The following is a 22,993-nucleotide window of genomic DNA, read 5'->3' as shown; positions in this document are numbered from 1 at the left end:
TCTGTTTATTATAGCCTGGAAATGTATTCTAATATAATAATGTTGACAGGTCACAAAGTAATAGATTACATTCACAGACTATAAAATACTGTACTTTGCTTCTACCGCACCCCTCACCTCCAGTTGTGATATCGACACACTTTCACGACTCTCTTTGCTTTATTGGTGTATCGGTATTTTTTAATATATCTCCGACAGAGGTTTTTAGACTAAACAGACTGGCTTGGTAAAGCAGGGGTGAAGTCCATTTGAATTACTACTACCAGGCTTCATAGGTTTACAATTTGTTTCCTGTATCCCATTCTGTTCCTTTTTGTTGAGGGGGCTGACAGGCAAAACCATTTTCCTGTAGGTTACACAACCCGTTTCGGCACAGTTGATTCGCGCGCACAAGCAGAAGAAAATCTTATTACCGAGCGGATGGAAACACGGTCGTAAATATAGGACGATTTGGTGAGGTAATGGTATTTTCTAACATGTTATAACAGGTTTGTAAATCAAAAAATGTGCGCCTTCTCTCCGCGCGCACCCCTCAGCGTAGGCTGTTGCCATGTTCCCAGTTTCATGGGTGTGGTGATTAGATTGCTTGGTGAAAATTTAGTCAAATCCTGCCCGAGTTGCGCCAGCTCCTGGCCCTTTAAATCTGTTTAATTGTCTTAAAATTAACACAAGCTATCTTTGTAATTCCTCTCCTAGCTGGGACCATGATGTGTGTTTGAAAACGGATCAGTGTGACACGGACTGGAAGGACGGACAGAGCCGAAAAGCCTGTTTCAGGTAAGGACGTGTAGTCTATCTTGATATTTTCTTGCCTTTATTTCCTGCTTTGCTCATGTCGGCTTTTGTTTTATATAGAGGAGATGCGTAAAATCGTCCGGATAGTGAGATGTTGTCGGTGTGTTGGGCAGTATTGCTCTTCATAACTGTTCCCAGCCTACTATTCTCTCTGTGCTATTTTTTTTTCTGAGGCAAGCTTTCCTCTGCTGAAAATTCACTGTTATCAAAACGCGGCCTTGCAGCGCTGTCAAATGACTCTCAGGCGGAAATATAGGCACCAAACCTTACAATAACAACATATTCATTTGAGCGGCGTTCACATCTCACGCTGCAGTTCATCTCATATGTGGAGCAAGATGCCCTAGATATTTTAATTTTTTTTCCTTTTACTATCAATTATACATGACAATCCGCCTTCATCCGAGCGGCAACTGGTAGCTCGTCCATGTAACGGGGCGCGTAGCAATTTGTTGCTTGTATTAGAAATTTCTCCTGACTGAAAAGATGCAGGCAGATTAGTTTATGTTAATATCACACACCAAGTCTGTATGTGACCATCTGATGTTTATCATGGTTTCCTGTCTGCGCTGTAGTTGACAGCAGTGACACCTTTTACCTCTCAGTGTGAGCAGTGGGTTGTTGCTGCTACAATGTCAAATATATGCAATTTGTAAAAGTTGCTACTCATCCTTGATGTTTCCACCTGCGACAACATCACTGTTATTTTTCTGCTAGTTGTTTCAGCAATATGCCAGCAACCCAAACACCACGCCTCGGGAGAAGGAGGTGGTGACAGTAAAATAAACGCCGTCAGTTTTGACTCCTGTCACTCCAGCTGTGTGTATTGGCCTTGCACCAGCGTAACCCAAATATTGACCAGAGCGGGGCTTCCCAAACCGTCCATGTTAAGGACTGAGATGCACATCAGACCATTGACCTCAATTTGATGAGATTTTTGTGGAAGGAACCCAAGCTGTGAAGATTTTTATAGCTGGTGTTGATTTAATTTAGAATTGCATCGACTGTCTAGTGTAGATGGGGTGGGGAGAGTGAAACCTGTAATCAAAATAGTCATCTTTATATGTTCATTCATTGTGTTTCAGTTAAATAATAGTGAAATTAAAGTATTTCTGATTTTTCTGGGGACCTCCTGAAATCATTTGAAGGACCCCCAGAGGTCCTCAGACCCCACTGGGAACCATCAGACTAGAACACATGTATAGGTAATATGTAGGTAATTAAGCTTTCATTACAATTTCAGTAATTTGTTAACACTACTATAGGTGATCTATTCTTCATACCAGATGTTTTCTAAAGTATTTTTCATATTTATTGTCATAATTAATCTGACTTAAATGATATTGAACATCAGTTTTCCCCAGATGTTCATACCAGTTGACTGTTGGCTTACTGGAAACTCAGCAGATAATTCCTCCATTCTGGGGATGTTTGGAATAGTCATTAGTTACCTGAACAAGTTCACACCTGGTGGAGCCGCCCTGCCTCCCACTTTCAGTTTCACACACTTAACTCTTGTTGTTTTGCTCTTTGTCCTTAGTCGGGCCCATCAGTACGGATGCGGTAATCGCTCCTAAATATTGCTCACAAAGAGAGATTGTGAAGGCGAGATGTTCAGCTGGATTATTGTTTGACAGACCTCAAGCTTGATATTCTGACGATTAAGTGCGCATCTTCAGCATCTTCCAACAGGGTTTGTCATAAACAAGCAAATAAAAAAAAAACAATCTGTGAGGAATTATATAGAAGCTGATATTTGGTCAAGAAACAGAGAGCTCAGATATTGCTAAGCCATTAGATGATACACGGCACATTAGAACTTCGCTACCCAAAATGCATTGGCAATACAAAATACACATGCACACAGACTCTAAATGTCAGCATGTATGTAGGTTCAATGTAACTCAGAGGTGAAAGGCTTTTAATTAGCTACTGACAATTAAAACAATTAGGCCTAACTAATAGAATGTTATTTTTGCAATGATGAATATTAAAATTTTCACTGTATGTCTGTGCAGCATTGGCAGAATTTACTGATAATTGGCCATGGTGCAAGAATTTGTTTGGACCCCCCACCCCTCTCTCTAACTAGCTGTTAATAATGTTAAATCCTTAACTTCCTAGTCATTTCATGTCGAGCCCCCTGTGGCCCCCCAGCACCGCTGCACCCCCTGCACCCCCTGCTGTTCAATTAACCCACATTTTTACAAGTCTGAAGCTCACGTGAATGAGTTTCGACTGTATGTGACCCAAGAAGAGCAGAGGCCACGTTAGGTCCCAGTGACAAATTTAACCAATAGTGAAATCCTTATCAAAGTGAGATGCTGGGCTGTGTAACTCCATTCATGTTTGATCTGATGTGGATCTTCATCAAGTTTTGACAAATTGAAAAACACTGGGAGGAAAAGGCTTTAATCTTGTCCATGACAGGTTCCCACGGAGCACTCACTGTCCAGTGGCTGTGTGGCTTCCTATTGCTGAACATGAACTGGCACTAAGGGCAGGGTCAGCAGGAACACCTGCACCCAAGGGACAGTGTCTCCTGTAACAAATATGTCATGACCGGGGCCCATTACGGCAACGTTAGACCACAGTGAAAGATGGCAGACGCTCTGACCTTCCTGGGGAGAAGTTAAGGCAAGAGGCAGCTCTCTCTCTCTCTTTCTCTCTCTTTCTCTCTCTCTCTCTCTCTCTCTCCCCCTATCTCTCTCTTTTGTCTTCCTCTCTCTGTCTCTGTTTGAGGTTGAGTGGTATAAAAACGAAACAGAAAGCTTGCATGCCAGTGTTTCACCCATGGTAAACAGAATCCATTTTACTGTCATTATTAAACTGGAATAAAAAGGTTAATAATTAAGGCTTGCAGCGACCGCCTGGCTTCACATATATTCACTCGTACACATTCACACCTGGACGCTGCCAGGTGCGACCGCAGCCCTCTGCTGAACAGGTTGGGTGGGTGGTGTCAGAGCCTCCCATGGCCAGACTCGGCCCCACAGAGTCCTGCCTGTGGCGGTGCCAAGCAGCACTAGCTGCTATAGCCGGCTGCCACATACTAAACAATAGGCAGCTCCAACACACACAGCTCCCCCTTTGTCATCCCTTTTCCCTGTGCCATGCTCTGGGCCTGCATGGGCCTGGCTGGCTGCATGACTCCAGCCATACAACTGGAGAGAAGACACACACACACACACACACACACACACACACACACACACACACATACAGCACTGCCCACTGAGGTTTAAGACTTCTCTAAATTCTCTAAAGAATTCTCTAAAAAGTCAGAGTTGAGAGGTTACAGGAAAACTTTTTCTTGTCCCTCCCTCGTAGGCATCGTCTCTCTGTCACAGCAGCTTGTTTTGCTGATTGTGGTTGATGTGTGGTTACATCACATACAGTGCATCGCTAGTCTTGAGTAGCCTGTTTTGGTTTCTAAATGACTATATAGTAATCATCTCCCAGTGTCCAAGTGTGAGGAAATGTGTGGCATTCCCGCAAAGCAGGTCGAAATGTATGACAAGTAAAAGATGTTGCGGCCCGCCTCAGATCTGACCTGTCAGTTTCGGCCAACCTTTTAGCCGCTTTATGACAGAAATGCACCTGAACGCGTCACATACTTCAACGTCATCTTACATCACACCTCCGCACATTTTCATTTCTCATCTCTCTTGTGTGCTCCGGCGCGTTTCCCGGCACAAGCTTCAGGCTGAAACTATCGATTGAAAATATTTAGCTGACCATAGAAGGTCATGTCGGGTTTGTTTGCTAGCGCGCGAGGCCCTCTGTGTGACGTGGCAGATTTTAGAGGCATATAATAGATCCATCGCAGTCGTAGAGCAGCACCACATCACAGGCGAGCTGACGCTGAGAGCCTCTCTTCAGGGGGGTTGCGTCAGCCGCGGGGGGAGAGTGACGTCACTCCTGGGCAGCTAAAAGCATTGCAACGCTCTCTGTCCCTGATGCCTCGTTATTGTCAAAGGCCTCCTTGGCTGAGACAAGAGTCCAGGATGAGCGGTCCAAGACATCCTCTCTTTTGTCAGCGGAGCACAGGCACAATGGCCAAAACCTAATTTAATTGTGAGTCTTTAAGAGCAGCTTTCCACCGAGATGAAAGTACGCTCTAAAAGGCAGCGTAAATCTCAGCACTTTGAACTTTCAAGCATTTTCGTAATTGAGCATGTTTACTTGCTCTATGTAGAAAATGAAGTATTTAGGTTTTAGCCTCTTAGATTTCAGTGCTACTTTGCGGCCGGTGCGTTGTACTAGGCCTCATGTAAGGCGAGCAGTGGATGTAAAGCTTCTGGAAAAAGGAAGATAAAGCAAAAAAAAAAAAAAATCCCCCCTCTTTACAACAACATGATTTCCTGTGGAGAGGATGGGCTGGACTCGGTCTAATTGTTGAATTATAGAAAATGGAACTGAAAAATTAATCTGGGAGGGTTAGACTTCTGGACAGCAGGCTGTAAAACGGGCTGGAAAATGAGGGGGGTTGAGAGGAGGAGGAGGAGGAGGGGAGGGGGGGGGCGATGGTCCAAACATTTCTGAGGAGTGTGTAAGTGCTCTGTGACCCACATTCAGGCTCCCTAAGGTAAGGGAAGTGGCGACACACACACACACACACACACATACATATGCATATATACCGCACGCATGCACACACAAACAGATGCTCTATCTGACACAATTATCCAGACATGCATATAAACAAATACACACACAATATATACACACACATTGACTTACACACACAAATTCTCTCTCTCGCTTGCACACGTCATCTAATAAACCATCCACAGCTCCTTACAGTACACACACACACACACACACACGTCCAACATTCTGCAGGGCTCGATGGGGCGGGCCGAGCAAACAGCACAATGCAACAACACAAAAGGCCGATTGAGTCAGGAAAGGTCAGAGCCCGGCTCAGATGGCCTTTTGAACCAGACCGGGGGTGTTTGAAGAGCCAGGCCACCCTCTGCGGTGCCTGGGCTCAGGGTAGACGCCCCCCCCCCCCCCCCCCCCCCCCTCCCTCCCTCCCCTCCCCAGCTCCTCCCCCCATCTTCCCCCCTTACCCCCCTCTTCCCCTCCCTACAGCACCTCCCTCCCCTTTGGTACGAACCAAAACAGCCAAGCCCACAGGATACCTCTGTTTGTTTGATGGTAGCCTTCCCGTCCGAAGAGCCCCATCCCTCACTCTGTCTGTTGAACTTACAGTATCTCTCTCTATCTCTCTCTCTCTCTGTATGTCCTGCAGGTGTCAGCTGGAAAGAGTGTGTGCGTGTGAGAGAGAGTGTGTGTGTGTGTGCACGCGCGTGTGTGTGTTTTCCCAGCCCAGTCAGTATTCGAAGCGGAGCGCGGCCTGAACACATCACCGAGGGACAATGAGCGAGCTGGAACAGTTACGGCAGGAAGCCGAGCAACTACGCAATCAGATCCGGGTACGGGAGCGTCTGTGTGTGTGTGTGTGTGTGTGTGTGTGTGTGTGTCTGTGTCTGTCTGCTTGTTTATGTTTGTGTGTGTGTGTGTGTGTGTGTGTGTGTGTATGAGTGTACATGCATGTGTGTGCACATCACGTGTGTGTCACTCCAACAATTCATTCCAAGCCGTGACTCATGTAGTTTCAGATGAGGCTGTGACGCGCTTCAACTTATCAGTCAGCCACCTCCGTTCTCTGGGAGCAATTGGATTCTGTGAATTAATCTATAAATGTCAGTCGTTGCTGTATGATTATGCTGAGATCACTGAGACGCTCTGTCCCTGTGATCGCTAATAACTTACGGCACGTGTTCAGACACATTCTGTAAAAGCAGTTTTGTCAGAGGAAGTTGTTTATGTTTCAGGTTCTCTTTTTGTTTTATTACTGTGTTTGTGTGTGTATTAATTGCATGCACATCAAGTTTAGCAATGGTTGAATAATCTTAAATTCCTAGCTGTCCAACATGATAAACTAGCTGATCAGTAACTGGTTGCTGTTGTGTTGCAGGATGCCAGGAAAGCCTGCAGTGACTCCACTCTGTCACAGGTAAGGGACTTCCTCTCCACATTAGGCGTAATGGCCTGGCTTTTCCCTGGCATTCGGACAAGCTCATGCAAAACGTGCTGTTTTGCATGAACATGCTGTTTTGCATAAGAATGGGTTGTTGAAGATGTAAAAGTAACTGTCAGTGGCCCAAAAGGAGGCTACTGGAACCCTAATGTGAGGAAAATAAATTAATGTAACTCATCCACAAGCCAAACCACAAGACAAAACAAAATAGTTACAATACAAAATAGTTTTTGCATGACAATTTGGGGTTTCAAATTTTCTAACAAAAAAAACAAAAAACAAACAGCTAACTACATGTATACCATGAGTTAAGCTTTGAGTATAACTATCTTCTTTATTCTAAGATAGTTTTTCTGACATTTTTTAGGTCTGTTTTTAGGCCAAATAAGCCTACATGACTGGTGAATATCCCATAGTAAGATTTATTACTGTATGCAACAAAAATGTACTAAATGAATGGTTAATCAAGATAGAATCAAAAAATAGATATAACAAATATTCCCATGCCCTGGTCTCCTCTCAAACAGTCAGCATTTACAAACATTTCTGTCGCTCTGAATCCACATGAACATTACATAGACATTATATTATACATACAAAATTACAACACATACGACTTTATAACAGCATAATCCAGTATTATACATCACTATCACCCGACACTGTAAGCTGTCCCATTCAGAGTGATGTCGGGTCACTTCTGGAGTCCCGGCCGGCGTCCTGTATCCAGCGGTGTGTGTTTGTGGTGATAAGTGTGTGGGCCTCGTGTCTCGCCGCTGACGCTGCTTCCTGTGTTTTGGCAGATCACAGCTGGTCTGGACTCAGTGGGCCGGATACAGATGCGGACGCGACGCACTCTCAGGGGCCACCTGGCCAAGATCTATGCAATGCACTGGGGCAGCGACTCCAGGTAGGGTGGCTGGAGTACTAATGTTTTAGGAGTATTAATTATCTTCTTTTCGACTGTTGTAAACTAGCAGCAGGCCTTACAGAAGAGGATCGTGCCGTTTTTCTGCTCTGTCCCCAACCAGTCCATCTTCCACCCCTCAACTGTTGACTTTTTTACGATGCAGTTGTTTGTTATTGATGTTTGTTTGTTTGTTTGTTTTTATGATGAAGCAGTGGTTTGTGTGGGGTCTGCATTTTCTGCTGCTTCAGGCTGCGTGCTTGGTTGTTTTCTGATAAAAAAAAAAAACACTCCATATTTCTCACCCAGAACCACGCACTGGAACAAATGGCCAGGTTATAGGGTCCCATGAATTACCTACGGTGGCCCACGGGGGACAGTAGTTGCATTCATGTGCAAAAACAAATGGGAGCAGGGTGAAATGCACAAAAGACTACTCATAATTATACTGTGCCATTTTTTGCGCCTTCATTTTTAGTTTCACAGGCATTTTATGAGAGTCCCCATTAATTTCTGACCTTGCTAATGGGCCAACTGTTAAAATCTCTAGACTGCTACTACTGGCACACCACAACTATTACTATCAAGATCTGTAGCAGGGTTAGGACACCGTGTGTCATGGAGGGCCGAGACTGTGCAGGTTTTCACTCCAACCAAACACCGCACCAGATGATTTCATTTCAGCCATAGAGGAGGAACTAGTCAGTGAAATCAGCTGCTGTAGTGTTTGGTTGGAAGGAAACCTGCATGACCCCCCTGGTTGCCCATCCCTGATCTATGCAGTGCTCTTGGCAGCAGCTCCAGGTATGACGATAGACTACCACACTATTATTAGTAATGTTCCCGACACCACAATTGTTACTAATTTGGATTTATAGACTGCTGCCGATGACAGGGGCGCTGCTGGAAATTCTGGGCCCCCTGACAAGACCTGATACTGGACTCTTCTCGACCCGATGCACCTTACTAAGGACAGTATCACCTGCCCTCTCTGAAGGGCCCCTTATGACTGGGGCCCCTGGAAGCACTCTCCCCTTTTCCCCCCATTAGCAGCCCCCCTGCCCCTGAGACCAGCAATGCTACTTACTACCACAGCTGTTATTATCAGTGCAGCAAGACTAGTAATGCCACTAGCTGTACGATTCTGTTGCATTTTTGTTATAGATTGAGTAGGAGCGTTGAGTATAACACCATATGGCTATTATCTGTGAGTGTTATGTTAAAACTTGTAGGCTGCTACCACGAGGAATAGGAATGTTACTGAAACCAGGACTATTGCCAGAAAAGTATAGATTTCTACCTCTATGACTAGTAATGTTAACAAACATCGTGACTGTTACTAGTGGGCAGTCTGTTGGATTTTAACATGGGAGATGGTGAGCAGGTAAAACACAGTTTTCCCTCTATGTTTGCGCAGAATTCAATGTCAGTGATAGGGATGCATTTCATGTTGTTGATAATAAGGGAGATGTCATTCCTCTTCAAATTACCCCTTACTATTAATGTCAAGGTCTCTGCAATGTACCGGACCATCGTCTCCGTTTACATTTTGGGCTTTTAGCGGCCGCTCTTATCCAGAACAGGTAGGAGATCAGTGTCTTGTTTTTTTTTAAGGACACTTTGATAAGTCACATCATGACTGTTGACAGATACACACTGGCTGTTACAGGGATCAAACCTGTCACTTTCCAGTTCAATTCAGTTCCACTTTATTATCCCTAAGGGGAAATTATTTTGCAGCCAGGTGAATAAAAACAGACACTTTACACACGACAACCGAAGTCCTAGCATACAGAAAATCAAAGGCAACAGCAGCAAAATAACAACACTAAACTGTAGTCAATCAAATAGTCAAATAAAAACAATGATCTGTTGGCAGCTAAAAAATAATAATCCACAGTCAATCAGTCATAGTATTGCATTGTAGTGAAATTGAGCATTTTTTGTTACACATGGAATTAAATTCTTTGTATAATAAGGGAGATTTGGAATGGGATATAGTCGTCAGATATGGGACACAGCGTTACTACTTAAGTACCAGGTCATTAACATTTACATTTTCAGCATTTAACTGACATTCTTATCTACTGTAACTTACAATGAATGAATAAGCAGTAGAATAACCTTAAATTGCTTAAATTCCTAGATCACCAGCATTACAATCAACCATTAGTAAGAAGCCGTATATCAGTTACCAGCATCTCTGTCACTACAAACGTATATTGGGACAGTAACTCAAGATCTAGGAGCACACAACGACTTGCATCACCGGTGTTATAATCTCTTCTCTGTCTGTGTTTAATATGTATGTGTCACTGTTTATCTTTCTCTCTGTCCATCTGTCTTTGTATCTGTCTGTCTCCCAATGCAATGCACTGGGGCAGTGACGGCAGTCCCAGGTGTGGGGCTATACACTATTACTACTACTATTATTATTCTACTAAAATGACTAATACCACCATGAAAAACTATCACTACTGCCACCTCCACTACTACTGCTGTTATTATAAGTACTGGCACTATTTTACCCCCACCACTATGAGCACAGTAATGACGTTTGCAAGGCACAGACAGGCAGTCACCATAGCTTACCGAATATTTCCTTAAAGATGCAGTTTGTAAGATTTAAAACTTTGAAATATGTTATCATAATTCAAGAGGGATCATTAAGTAAAGCTTAAGCATCCAATGGAGTCCAGTATAGTAATTGTGGTTGAACATGTTGAGTTGTAACTAGGTCAGCAGGCGGCCGTCAAAAGAGGCAACATGAACAAAAACAAATGAAACTTACAAACTGCTTCTTTAACTTCTTCTTTTGCTGCTGCTGTTGTTCGTTACGAGCACTGACAGATGATCGGTCAAGATCATGTTCATTTTCCCATAGTATGCATGCATCGCACTGAACCTCACCCGCAGGGAAGAAACTGGAAGTTGACGATACATGGCCAAAGAAAGGTTCTGCTTTCGGATAATTCAGCTGTGTCTTACGAAATCTTGTAGATTCTTAGAAAACGTAGAACATACACTTCCATCAAGTCCAACTGAGTCCAACTACAGTATGTTTTATCAATGAGCTCAATATTACCCGCAGCTAATTAGGCATAGGCTATTCATTCCTAATTATTCTTACTGTTACCAAAAGTGTGTGTGTGTGTGTGTGTGTGTGTGTGTGGACATGTACGCACGTGTGTGTGTGTGTGTGTGTGTGTCTAGTACCCTCTGGGTGACCCTGCGGGAGGCCAGTGTTTATTTTGTATACAGCCGTTGACATTTGAGCGTGGTGGCGCTCCCCTTGATTGTAGCGCCGCACCGTCGAACCACTTCCTGTCCCCGGGGAGACGGAAACACCCAACCGAGGGAGGGGGGGAGGGAGGGAGGGATGGGGGGATATAGGCTCTCTCTCTCTCTCTCTCTTACTGTTTCTGCTGCTCACTCTCTCTGCATCTCCACTCTCTCTCTCTCTCTCTCCCCCACTCACTCCCTTCTATTCCTCTCTCTTCATCCTATCTCCATCTCCGTCTCTTTTCCCTCTTTTCCTCTTGCTGTCTATCTCACCCCTCTTTCCTGCCCTGCCCCCCCCCCTAACCCCACCCCCACCCACCTCCCACCCATCCACCCATCCACCCATCCACCCACCACCACCTGGCTCTCTCTCTCTCTCTCCTCTCCTCTCACTGTTTCTGCTGCTCGCCCTCTCTCTGCATCTCACTCTCTCTCTCTCTCCCCCACTCACTCCCTTCTATTCCTCTCCCTATTTCCATCTCCGTCTCTTTTCCCTTCTTTTCCTCTTGCTCTCTATCTCACCCCTCTTTCCTGCCCCGCCCGGCCTCAGCCTCTTTCTCCTGCTCTCGCCCCCCTCCACCACCTCCCACCTGACTGTAGAGACTTTCACATAACTGGGGTAATGAATATTACATGCAGTAGTGGCACATTCAAAGTGGCTTCCCTGGATGCCTGTGGCTGCTGCCCTGGAATGAGGAGGTTTTCCACCAGGAGAGGGAGAGAAAGAGGGAAGAGAGAGAGGGGGGGAACGGGGGAAGAGAAAGAGGGAAGAGAGAGGGGGGGAACAGGGGAAGAGAAAGAGGGAAGAGAGAGAGGGGGGACAGGGGAAGGAAAGAGGGAGAAAGGAGTAGGGAGCTCATGCTGAATTTGAAATGCTTTTGGACGGAGCACCTTGTACTCATTCACTTAAACTGTAGGGTAGCCGGCTCCCATTGCTTTTTTTTTTTTTTTACGATCTAGATGCATGTACTTTAGATTATGTCGGGTTCTGAAATGTGTCGGCCTGTTCTCAAGTTCCTGTCATTTTCTTTTTGTCCAGGTTACTTGTCAGCGCCTCGCAAGACGGCAAGCTGATCATCTGGGACAGCTACACAACAAATAAGGTGAGAGGAACGATCATCAGCCGCAGATGGTAAAATATTCACACAGTTACATTAAAAATCCATCTGAGAGAGCTAAAGCGCTTGGCGTACACAGTAGTCAACAAACCTTGTTGTAGGCAGCAGCAGTGTCTCTCTGCTCTTAGTGCTGCTCTGATCCAGATTGCGTCTCACCGACTCTCCTCAGTGAGTTTAGGATTGAAAGGATGATTCAACACATTGATATTGACTTTCAAGTGGTCCCTTTTTAGTGTAAAGGCTGTAATTTTTGGCTTGAATGTTGGTTTCTTTTCCGCCAGCATGTTTGCAGCTAGGTTTCTTCCTTACCACTTAAACACTGCCCGGGAGAGGAAATCCAATGAGGACAGATATAAACACGGTGGGAAATTAAGCCACCAGCCAAATGCTGAAAAATCTTGACTTTGGCTAGTAGGTTTGTCTGCTGTGCTAGCCACTGGCAGCTAGCTTCCTGTTTGTATTCTAAAAATAATATTTGGCTGGTAAAATAGTGAAAGTGTCCACTGGCTTGTGCTTTTTCAGCCATTATAACCAGTGGATGGAAATACCAGTTTCCTGCCCTGGTTCCAAAACACTTAACCTCCCAAAAACATCACACAGTATTACTGTTAGCCAGGGTTTTTACTGTCTGTTAAATTCTTACAGTCCACATAAAGGCTTTGTCTGACCACCCGAAAGGAATTTAATAATGATCTGATGAAGACTTTTGGCAAAACATGTCAGCCTGGTGTGGCCATCAATAAAATAGGCTACAATTGAGGTGTTGCCTTATTTATTGTAGTCTGGAGAACTGCCACTCCCATGTTTTTCTGGTGTATTTTGTGTCTTTCAGTTGCACAGGCAACCATCTACCATCTAAACCTCTACAGCAGAGGAAAACCCTGCCTGTATCAGTGTTGTAACATCCGCAGTCCAGACACACCCCACATGTCTTGCACTGTATGTCAAGTCCTGTTGTCTCTGCACCATCTGTGCCAGGATGTAATTTTGTCAGTATGTTTGTTATTGACAAGTCTCTACACCAATACCACCCAGACAAAGTGGAGAGTTCATTTCTAAAACACTATATATCCATTTTGGAAAAACAACAAATCATCACCTGAGGCTCATCCTTCAGTGTCTCCAAAATATAGAATATCCAATTTGTAAAAGTAATTTTAGCATTTGAGGACTTAAAAGTGCCATAATTCATTTTTATTTTTGGATTTTGTCAGAACAGGTGTCACCCTTTATCTCATTTTGTATTGAAACACTTTCACTACTGCACATTTATTGCACTTGGTGAATGAATTGATCCTGACTCCCCTCCTCCTCAGATGCATGCCATCCCGCTGCGCTCCTCCTGGGTGATGACGTGCGCCTACGCCCCCTCTGGGAACTATGTGGCCTGCGGAGGCCTGGACAACATCTGCTCCATCTACAGCCTCAAGACCCGCGAGGGCAACGTGCGCGTCACCCGAGAGCTACCTGGACACACAGGTAGGCAGAGGGCCCGCCGAAAATAATGGGAATATAATTAGGGATGGGACGACACGCTTATCTCATGATATGATTCAATACGTGATATGGGGTTCACAATTCGAGACAACCATGATACGATGTAATGCATAAAAGTCCAATGTTATTGTATGTTTATTTCTGAGACACAAATCTATTTAGCAATGGCATTGTCCTGCTAGAATATAAACAACAATAAAAAAAATGTCATTAAAGTGCAAATAATATAATTTGGATGGAGAGCTTGTGAAATTGTGATGGGCCAGCATCTCAGTAGTGATTACTACAGCAGAATAAAATTTAGCTTATTTCACAATTTTTCTGCCCAATGATATGTATTTACACATTTTTGTATTGTAATATATTGAATTTCGATATATACAGTATTTTCCCATCCCTAAATAAAATGGGCCTTCACTATGGGCCTTAATTAGAGCGAACAGTTCTAAGTCTTCCCTTTGTTATAATAACTGATCATTTTGTTCATTTTGTTAGGTTAGGGTTGGTTGAATAGAAAGTCTCCTTGTACTCTGTATAATCAGTATTTTCTAATTTCAGTAACTTAGAGTTTAACATATAATAGATCCATTTAGTAGCAGCTATCTTGTTTTCACCTTCATTTGGCCCTGTGTAACATATATAAAGAGTATATTGTACTGTTTTATTTTATTCCAGGGAAGCATGCAAGCTGTTTTTCAGTTACACATGTTCACAGTGTGTAACAATGTCCTACGGTTGGCCACTAAGCAGCATCATGGTAGCAGTTGAGGGTTAAGTGCCTTGCTCATGGGCACTGCAGTAATATTTGCTTAGGGAGAGGAGAGTGTTTCTCAACTGATGCTGAGCCTCTTTGTGTCTGCAGGTTATTTGTCCTGCTGTCGTTTCTTGGATGACAACCAGATAGTGACCAGCTCCGGAGACACGACCTGGTGAGTGAGCAGCTCTCTGCTCCTCTGCAGCTTGGGTGTTCAATTTAAAGTTCAGAGAAAATACTATAAAAGGCAAAATTTAGGAATATTTAGACATTAACATTTAATAGGTACAAAAATATGTCTCTCTCCCTTGTTCTACCTCTTACTACAGTATCTCACTCCCACTGTGCCTATTGGGTATTATATTTACATAATAACTTGCCATATTGTGCAATTTGGGGGAAACCGATCTCACTCTTATCTCACCACTACATCCTGTCTTGCAGTGCGTTGTGGGACATAGAGACGGGCCAGCAGGCCACTACCTTCACCGGCCACACGGGCGACGTGATGAGCCTCTCCCTCAGCCCGGACTACAAGACCTTCGTGTCGGGCGCCTGCGACGCCACCGCCAAGCTGTGGGACGTCCGCGACGGCATGTGCAGGCAATCCTTCACCGGCCACGTGTCCGACATCAACGCCGTCAGCGTGAGTAGCGGGGCAAGATGGGAGGGGTGTGACGGATTAATGAATGAAGCACCGCATTAATTCGACAACGGTTCCCTATCGCTGTACTCATGTGAAAACCTAATAGTTCCAAATTTGTTCATCTTTGTTGCTAAGAGCTCATTGCTGTGGCGTTTCTGCATTGCACTTCCCACAGACTGTGACGTCTTTTTCCTTGGATTTTCTGTTGATGCAGTTTGAGTTTCTGTAGGTGGCGCTCTTTTCTTTGTCTGTTCAGCCATGGTGGCTATCACTGCTCATGCTAACTACCCAGGTCTTCTTCTGTTTATTCCAAACAAAGCGCTGTTGCTGCCAGGAACATAAAGTCCTACCAGACACCAGGTTTTTAGAACAGCAAATGGAAAAGCTTTTATGAACTGGCTACAAGTTGAATCACTGTTGTGTTTTATCAATCAATCAATGATAGAAAGTAGCAAAATTGACATTTATTTATATGAAAATGTTGCAGATTATTACTTTAACTGATGGTTCACATGGTCCTTTGTGGGCTGAGCAAGCTTCATAACCCACAGGACAATGAGTGAGAAATAAATTGCAGAGCATAGACTCAGTAGGATCAAACTCACTGTGCCTTATTTGAGGTCCACATCCAGTCTTTTTAGGTGCGTAGGTGATACAGCTGATACAAGTATAGTAAGTAGTAGGAAACCCACACATTGTTAAAAATGAGGTTGAGAGGTTTTTTATCTGACATATAAGTCAATTTTATTCCAAAGTGGAATAAGTGCAAGGTGATGGTCACACGACCATTGTGCATATAACTACAGTACATAACTAGCAAATGGATGTTGAAACACTGGGATTTTGTATGGACTGACGTTTCTACAACTGCACACGCATTGTTATTCAAAGAAAAGAATGAGCCAAAGAATGAGCTTGAACACCGGACATATTACACATCTGGAAGTTCTCTTTTTAAGCAAGTCAGTATTTTACCCATTTATTCCTCTTTACAGCCCCCAGGTGGGATGTAAGGCTCTGGGACAGACCAGAAGCCTCTCTGAGAGTTAATCCCATCTCTCACCCCCATGCTACAAAACCACGATACAGTTAAACAAATTCTTACTTAACTTCTTTCTCTTTCTCCTCAGTTTTTCCCCAACGGGAACGCCTTCTGCACCGGCTCGGACGACGCCACCTGCCGGCTGTTCGACCTGCGCGCCGACCAGGAGCTGATGATGTACAGCCACGACAACATCATCTGTGGCATCACCTCCGTGGCCTTCTCCAAGAGCGGCCGCCTGCTGCTGGCCGGCTACGACGACTTCAACTGCAACGTCTGGGACACCCTGAAAGCCGAGCGCGCAGGTGAGCCGAGCCCGCCGCCCCGTTGTGGTTTTCAGGATTTAGGCACCATCTTGGTTTAAAGAATAGTTCGGCTTGTGTAGTTAGAACAAGGGTCTGTTTTCTGATAAGCAAGATGGAGTTGAAGTTTTTAAATCTGTTAGTTTCATAGAGGCAACAGGCAAAAAGAGGGATTAGCAACTTCAGTGATTTTCTGAGTGATTAGTAAGCTACATTGATGACGTCAATGTAGCTTTACATTGACGTCATCAAGTACTTTGCGTGATTATAAGCGATTAGCAATATTACAAATCCTGTGACTTCAAATGATTTCTTAGGCTACATTTACACTGCAATTCAGCTTTCATTTTTTCCTTCCTTCCCTTGACACAGACCTGATGTTTTCTAATCAGCAAAAAGCTGCATGGAGTTGCATTTTTTCAATTCTGATCTTGACCACACAGGCTTTTGGATGTCCAAGGCATGATGCAACCTACATGTGAATTGTATTTGAACGCTCAAATCACAATCTGCCAGTGTTGCCATGACAATAAGTAAATCTTACATCATTCACCTGGGACAATTTAGTGATAATTTTAGCACCCATAGCAGCTTGGTTTCTGTCCCGGTGTTGTGCCAAAATATGTATTCCCAAGAATATGTATTTCCTTGGCGGTGTGTCCTAGTTTCGTACTCTGTGTGTGTTGTGGGGAAAGACGAATGTAATGTACAGCCTGACGACTTCCTTACAGCATCAGTGGATGCTTGTGGTTTGAGAAGATGACAAACAAGCATGATCTCCGGTTAGATTTCTTTTGGTAGACTACTTTCATTCTTTGTAATACCGTGAAATTTTTGTTTTACCGTTTGAAAAGCCAGAGATAGGAAAACAATCCACAAACTTTAAAATGATTTTGTTATTTTGTTCCCCTGCCGTGAAATTGAGACAAAGACACACTGCCAGGGAAAACACATTTTTTAGGGGAAACAGATTTCTCCCATGTTAGCCAGAAGACCAGCCTGCATAGAGAGCAGAGGTGTAGGTGAAAACAGAAAAAACAGATTTGACATCTTTATTATTGTTACACTTTGTATGTGTCTTTTTGACATCACTTTCGGTTCATATTGGTATCAGATGGGTTACATCATTAGAGTCATCATAGTGTGACTGCTGATGTTACAAACCTTGTGACTTCCAGTGATTCCTGAGTGATTAATGACATTACAAATCGTGATGTTCAGTTATGTCTTGAGTGGTTACTGATGTTGCCATGACTGACTGTGATTGGTCTGTACTAGCTTGTAATCGACCTGTGACTGTCTGTTTCTGCACGTCCAGGTGTGCTGGCGGGCCACGACAACAGGGTGAGCTGCTTAGGCGTGACAGAAGATGGCATGGCCGTAGCCACCGGCTCCTGGGACAGTTTCCTCCGGATCTGGAACTAAACAAACCTGCTCCCTCTTCTCTGAGACCCCGCCCACCATCCCCCATCCTCCCCTCCTCCCCCCCCCCCCCCCCCCCCCCCCCCCCATCCCAGCTCCTCCTCCTTCTCCACCGATTCTGCTGGGCTGGACCTGAGGGGTGAACACTGTGTCAACCGAAATCTAACTCACCCCAGTTCTCCTCCTCTCCACCGGCGACCTGCCCACCTGTGAGAAAGTACCAACTCTTTCTACCTTTCCAAGTGACGTTTTTTTACCCAGCTATTACACAACAACAACAAAAACAACAACAACAACAACAACAACAACAACAACAACAACAACAAGAGCTTTTCCAGTAGAGTTGTCCAATCAAAAAAAAGCTAAAAGACGAGTTATGAAAAATAGAAGGAAAAAAAAAGAAAAAAAGAGGAAATCGATTTCGCCCCTTCCTCCAATCCTAGGCTAGGGGGCGATAAAGAGCGCATGTTACCATGGTTACCACCAAACTAGAGGACAGTCTGTGTGTAATATGTAAATGTATATATAAATACAGTATATATGTATAGCATTATGTGTGTATATATGATATATGCATATATAATGTGTATGTATATATTTTTGTAGTTTATTTCCCACCCTTGAGTTTTTTTTATGATTTTGGGGGTTTTGTTTTATGTTTTATTTCAAATGTACATAATATTCACATTACTACACAGGATAATACCAGACCTGGGCCAAGTAGTCATTGCAAATACTAATTCTTAGCGTTTATTTTATCCTACTTGGGTACCAGATGGGTGGGGTTTTCTATACCCGTCTGGCACCGAAATAAGTTAAAACTAATTTTAAAAAAGTATTTGCAAAATACTGTTTGGCCCAGCTTTGGGTAACACATTCTCTGAATTTTAATCTCACTTTCCTCATGTGTATGTGTGCATGTGTGTGTGTATGTGTATGTGTGTGTGATGGTTACAGGCACTGGGCATACACACGCAACCTGTAACTAAAAAATGTTGTGTACATGTGAATGATGGCTGTGATGGTGATGATATTATACTTTCTTTTTTTTTTTTTTTTTACATAACCCGTTGGCATTCCTTGCCACAATCTGCAGTTTTCTTCTCAAAGGAACCTGTCACACTGTCGTGGTTGTGTATAGAGAAAGCTTCTACGCCAACAAAAGGCGTTTTTTTTTTTTTTTCAAGTCTGGATGCAGCTTTAGCTCCAAAGTAGAAACTGGTGAATTCTAGGCTAAGATAGAAGACTTCTGTATCTGATCGGAGGCCCTGCATTGTCCTTTGCTCCCTCCTCGCTGGATTGTGGTCTCAAATCATTGGATGCTGAATATCTGAAGCCCACGTCCATCCCGTGCAAATCAACAACTAACTGTGTGATACGATTGATAACCCGATATTGGTCAAAAAACGGAGGCTTTGCTTCGTTAACGCCCCCCCCGTCTGCGTCTCCTGCCGCCTATCCAATCCACACATTTCCTTTAGAGTTGAGACGAGACTGAGACGAGCTTCTCCAGACTTGACCTGACACAAGAGACAATGATGGACGCAACCTGATCTCCTGTTGTGTTCCTGTGAGCCTGTAACAGCGCTGAGGCCCGTACGGACTGACGGGAGAGCGGTCAGTCATGATGTGAGGATGTGAGGATGTTAAAGGAGCGGCAGATTCATGTCAGGACCGTGAAAAGACAGCAGTGACTGTCAGTGGCTTCTAAGGACTGGAGAGAAGAGGCATAAAGAGAGAGAGAGAGAGATGCCTGTCAGTGCTCGCCATGTTATTATTTTCTTTTCTTTTTTTCAATGAAGGATAAGCGAGTCCTCCTTTTCTTGCCAACAAGGTGTTCACCTGAGTGACCGCATGGAACTGAAATCATGTTAGCCACTCCAAAATCACACCAGTGCCACCACGAGCCTGTAAAAAAAAAAAAAAAAAAAAAACTAAAAAAAAAAAAAAAAAAAGAAAAAGATTTTTTTAAAGGGTTTATCCGTATTTAACACTTTCAGTGATTTATTTTTTGGTTTCTTTCCTCACCAAAAACATGCTATGAACAGTTAAGTATTGCTAGCGAAGAAAGTACACTTGGTAGACAGAAATGTACACTTACTAGAGAGCTAGAAACGCACTCACAAACTGTAGTACAAATGTAAAGCGACGAGCACATGTGACTTATTTACCCATAGAGGTGGTTCTCTCTGATGATTTTGACGTTTTCTCATCAGGCATCTTCCATTTTTGTGTTCCTCTAAAGACTTGATTTGAATTAAAACACATATGCGCGTGCGTGTGTGTGTGTGTGTGTGTGAGTTGGACCTATCCATCAGCTGTTTCAGGTGCCTATCTCCGATACACACATTTGACCCACGCGGTTGGGTCGGATTAGGAGGGTTTGTGCTCTGAGATGCGGCACTATATTGTGTCTCCATTCTGCCTTACGATACGGTTCATAATAGAAGGTAATACTAGCATCGACTACAGCAATGTTTTACTCGTACTATTCCTCTTTTCACGCTGATCGATAGACAGATTGCAAAGTCTAAATTTCTTTCTTTTTTTTCCAAAACAAGAAGCACATAGCATTTCCAATACTAGTGAACACTAAACGCATGCTTACAGACGAACACCGTGACCACATGCAGCTCTGTGCGGCTTCTTCAAGCAAGTGCTCTACATCATTTTTTATACGACTCTGCTTTCTACTACTACCGTACAGTTTGTAGTATTTATTAAGGTTCAATCAATTATCAATGAAACCCCTCTTTGGCATACCGTGATTCTAGTGACCGTTGATTTTCTTTTTTGTTTTCTGTATGTTTTAGCTGCTTCTACCTGGCTTCGCATTAATGAATCCATTTTTGAGAGAATGTTAAAGATAACGGTTCTTGTTTTTAGCCTGAGAACATCCTTGAGGTGCCTAGGATGTGATATGTGTTGCATATCAGTGTTGGGGTGTGTGTGGGGGGGGGAGGGGGACTTGCTGATATATGTGGATAACATATAGAACTAAGTGTTACTTTCTCATTTGTGCCAATGTTATCCACGGACCCTGAGCTGTGAACTGAAAACTAGTCAACGTGACAAAACATGTTTGCTCGCTTTACTTAAGTGCCAGCCTTTTCCGTCGAATAAGATCCCATCAGTATCTCACTTTGTACCCAATCTGCTGCCTGATGGAAAACATGGACTGCCAATCAAAAGATGGGTGTTGTACCCCAAAATGTTATTAGGTTGACAACGCTTATTAGACTCATCAATTCTTTTTCAACCAGTGGACAGCAGCGTTTGGGGCCTTCATGAATTGAACTGAGAATTCATGGTAAATTCCAATTCAGTTTCTGGAGTTGGAATCAGCTATGAAACAGAATTTGAATTGAATTGGAATGATAGGAAACAGAATTTAATTCCATTAAATTCCACTTTGGAATTTAAGTTTGTCTTGACTCACTAAACATTATAAATCAAACATTATGAATCAAATAAAAGACAGTTTAACAAATCAAATATATTTATATATCATAATGTATGTATTACGGTTACATGTTATGCATCAAATACCACCTGAAAGGTTCCTTTAGCTTTTTATGATATTCAGTATTGATAATCTATAACGCTACCTGTATTCTCAGATGTGTGGTAAGAAAAAACAAAATTTCATTGAATTAAATTAAATTTCCAATTCTGTTTCCTGTAGATTTTCATACAAATTTCAAATTCAAATTCCTCACTTGAAATGGAAATGATGAGTTCATTCATGATTTGACCCCCACACCCTGCTGGACAGACTACAGACTGGCCCGAGACAACAGACGCTCACGTTCCCCCAGAAAAAAAAAAGACAACAAAATGATGGACTGACATTCTGTACTTTAACCGCCCCTCTGTTTTGACTTTCGCTCCGTCACGAGCTGTGTGAGATAAAACGACACCGTAGCCCTTAAAAACAGCTGAAAAAGGGGGATATTCTCTATTACTGACAGTGACGTTCAGCAGGCAGCCATTTCTTCGCTCTGTGTGTAAAATGCAGCAGTATTAGCAGCTGGAACCTGGAATAGTAACCACACTTCGACGTGCCTGTGCAGTTCACTCATCTTAGTCGTGCAGTAGTCTCACTAATCAAAAAAGGTGCTCAACCTCATTGAATTTCACCACACCATTGTATTTAACCTACAGTCTTCTCCAGTTTATTTCCTTCATGAAACAACTGACTTCAGAGCCCTCCAGCCAGCTTACAAAATGTCAACTTTCAATGCATTTAAACTGTAAATGTGGGTAGATCTGCGAGTTTAAACCCTTAACAGTAGTAACGTCATGCTTGTTCGACAGTGCTTTTTGGCCGTCAATGAAATTTGCGGCCATAAGATTCGATTGTCACCCAGTTTTACTTCAAAGAGCCGATGAGACGTCAAGGCAGCATTTTGAGAATTTGCGTTTGCACTTCCCTCCCAATTTGTTCCTGAATACGGAAGAATCGTTCAGTTTTGTGAGAAACATTAAAAATAGGAAGAAAAAAAAAATATATCCAATGATACCCCAATGATTGAATTAGTGTTACGACACACGACCACCACCACCACAACACCATCACAAATTAATGCACTGCCCTTTGGCTCTACAACCTACTTTTTTCTGACAGTCTTCTTTCTTTGATTTCCTTTTATTTATTGTTTTGTGTTTTAAGCCAGTGAAGACCAGGGACTTGGTGCCATGATAATTCTCTTACAGTGCTATTGTGTGAAATTATAATCACTTGTTATGGAATAATTTTTATAGTCTTTTTCACACCAGATTTTTTTTTGTATTTGTACAGTGGCTTGGTGATACTGATATGTTGCCATGAGTTGATATTGTAACCAATAAAAAAGCTTTTAACCAAGAATACCTATCCTGGCTGATTCTTTTAGCTTGCAAAATGAATAAAGAGACTGTATAAAGTGTGTAAAGAACTGTAACTTTGGTTAAATATAAACAAAATATTTGTTCATACACGGGAGTGACATTGTGACACTCTGGTGTTTTGAGTGTATTAGGGGAAATGAGTGCAAATGAAGGGTTTCACTCCACATTAGATTCAACCATTTGAGAAGAAATAAGAAAATAATTGCTGGCAGGAAAGTAAATCACATTATAGGTAACTTATAACTTATTACTTAAGTGACAACTAATTTTAAGACCTTTGCTTACAAAA

At 43.1% G+C, this 22,993-nt stretch overlaps 1 protein-coding gene across 2 annotated transcripts; it reads left to right on the top strand.

Moving 5' to 3' along the window:
- The first annotated feature begins 581 nt into the window (after positions 1-581).
- Positions 582-18,873, top strand: LOC139664693 (guanine nucleotide-binding protein subunit beta-4). 2 transcript variants are annotated; one of them, XM_071543619.1, is made up of 11 exons: positions 582-777; positions 6,053-6,236; positions 6,782-6,820; positions 7,648-7,754; positions 10,136-10,150; positions 12,073-12,136; positions 13,468-13,630; positions 14,511-14,577; positions 14,847-15,048; positions 16,179-16,395; positions 17,711-18,873. In XM_071543619.1, the coding sequence occupies exons 2-11, from the start codon at positions 6,180-6,182 to the stop codon at positions 17,815-17,817; spliced, it is 1,038 nt and encodes a 345-aa protein (XP_071399720.1). In that variant the 5' UTR covers positions 582-777; positions 6,053-6,179; the 3' UTR covers positions 17,818-18,873. The 2 variants fall into 2 exon arrangements, with proteins under 2 accessions (XP_071399720.1, XP_071399719.1); XM_071543618.1 differs by lacking the exon at positions 10,136-10,150.
- Positions 18,874-22,993: the final 4,120 nt, after the last annotated feature.

Source organism: Centroberyx affinis, unplaced genomic scaffold (genome assembly GCF_046629955.1).
Source record: "Centroberyx affinis isolate AG114_WGS23_722 - 3 ecotype Tasmania unplaced genomic scaffold, CSIRO-AGI_Caff_v1 ptg004359l_1, whole genome shotgun sequence".
In the NCBI taxonomy this organism is placed as follows: Eukaryota; Metazoa; Chordata; class Actinopteri; order Beryciformes; family Berycidae; genus Centroberyx; species Centroberyx affinis.
The sequence above is the reverse complement of the archived record's forward strand: the minus strand, read 5'-3'. Positions and strand labels throughout refer to the sequence as shown.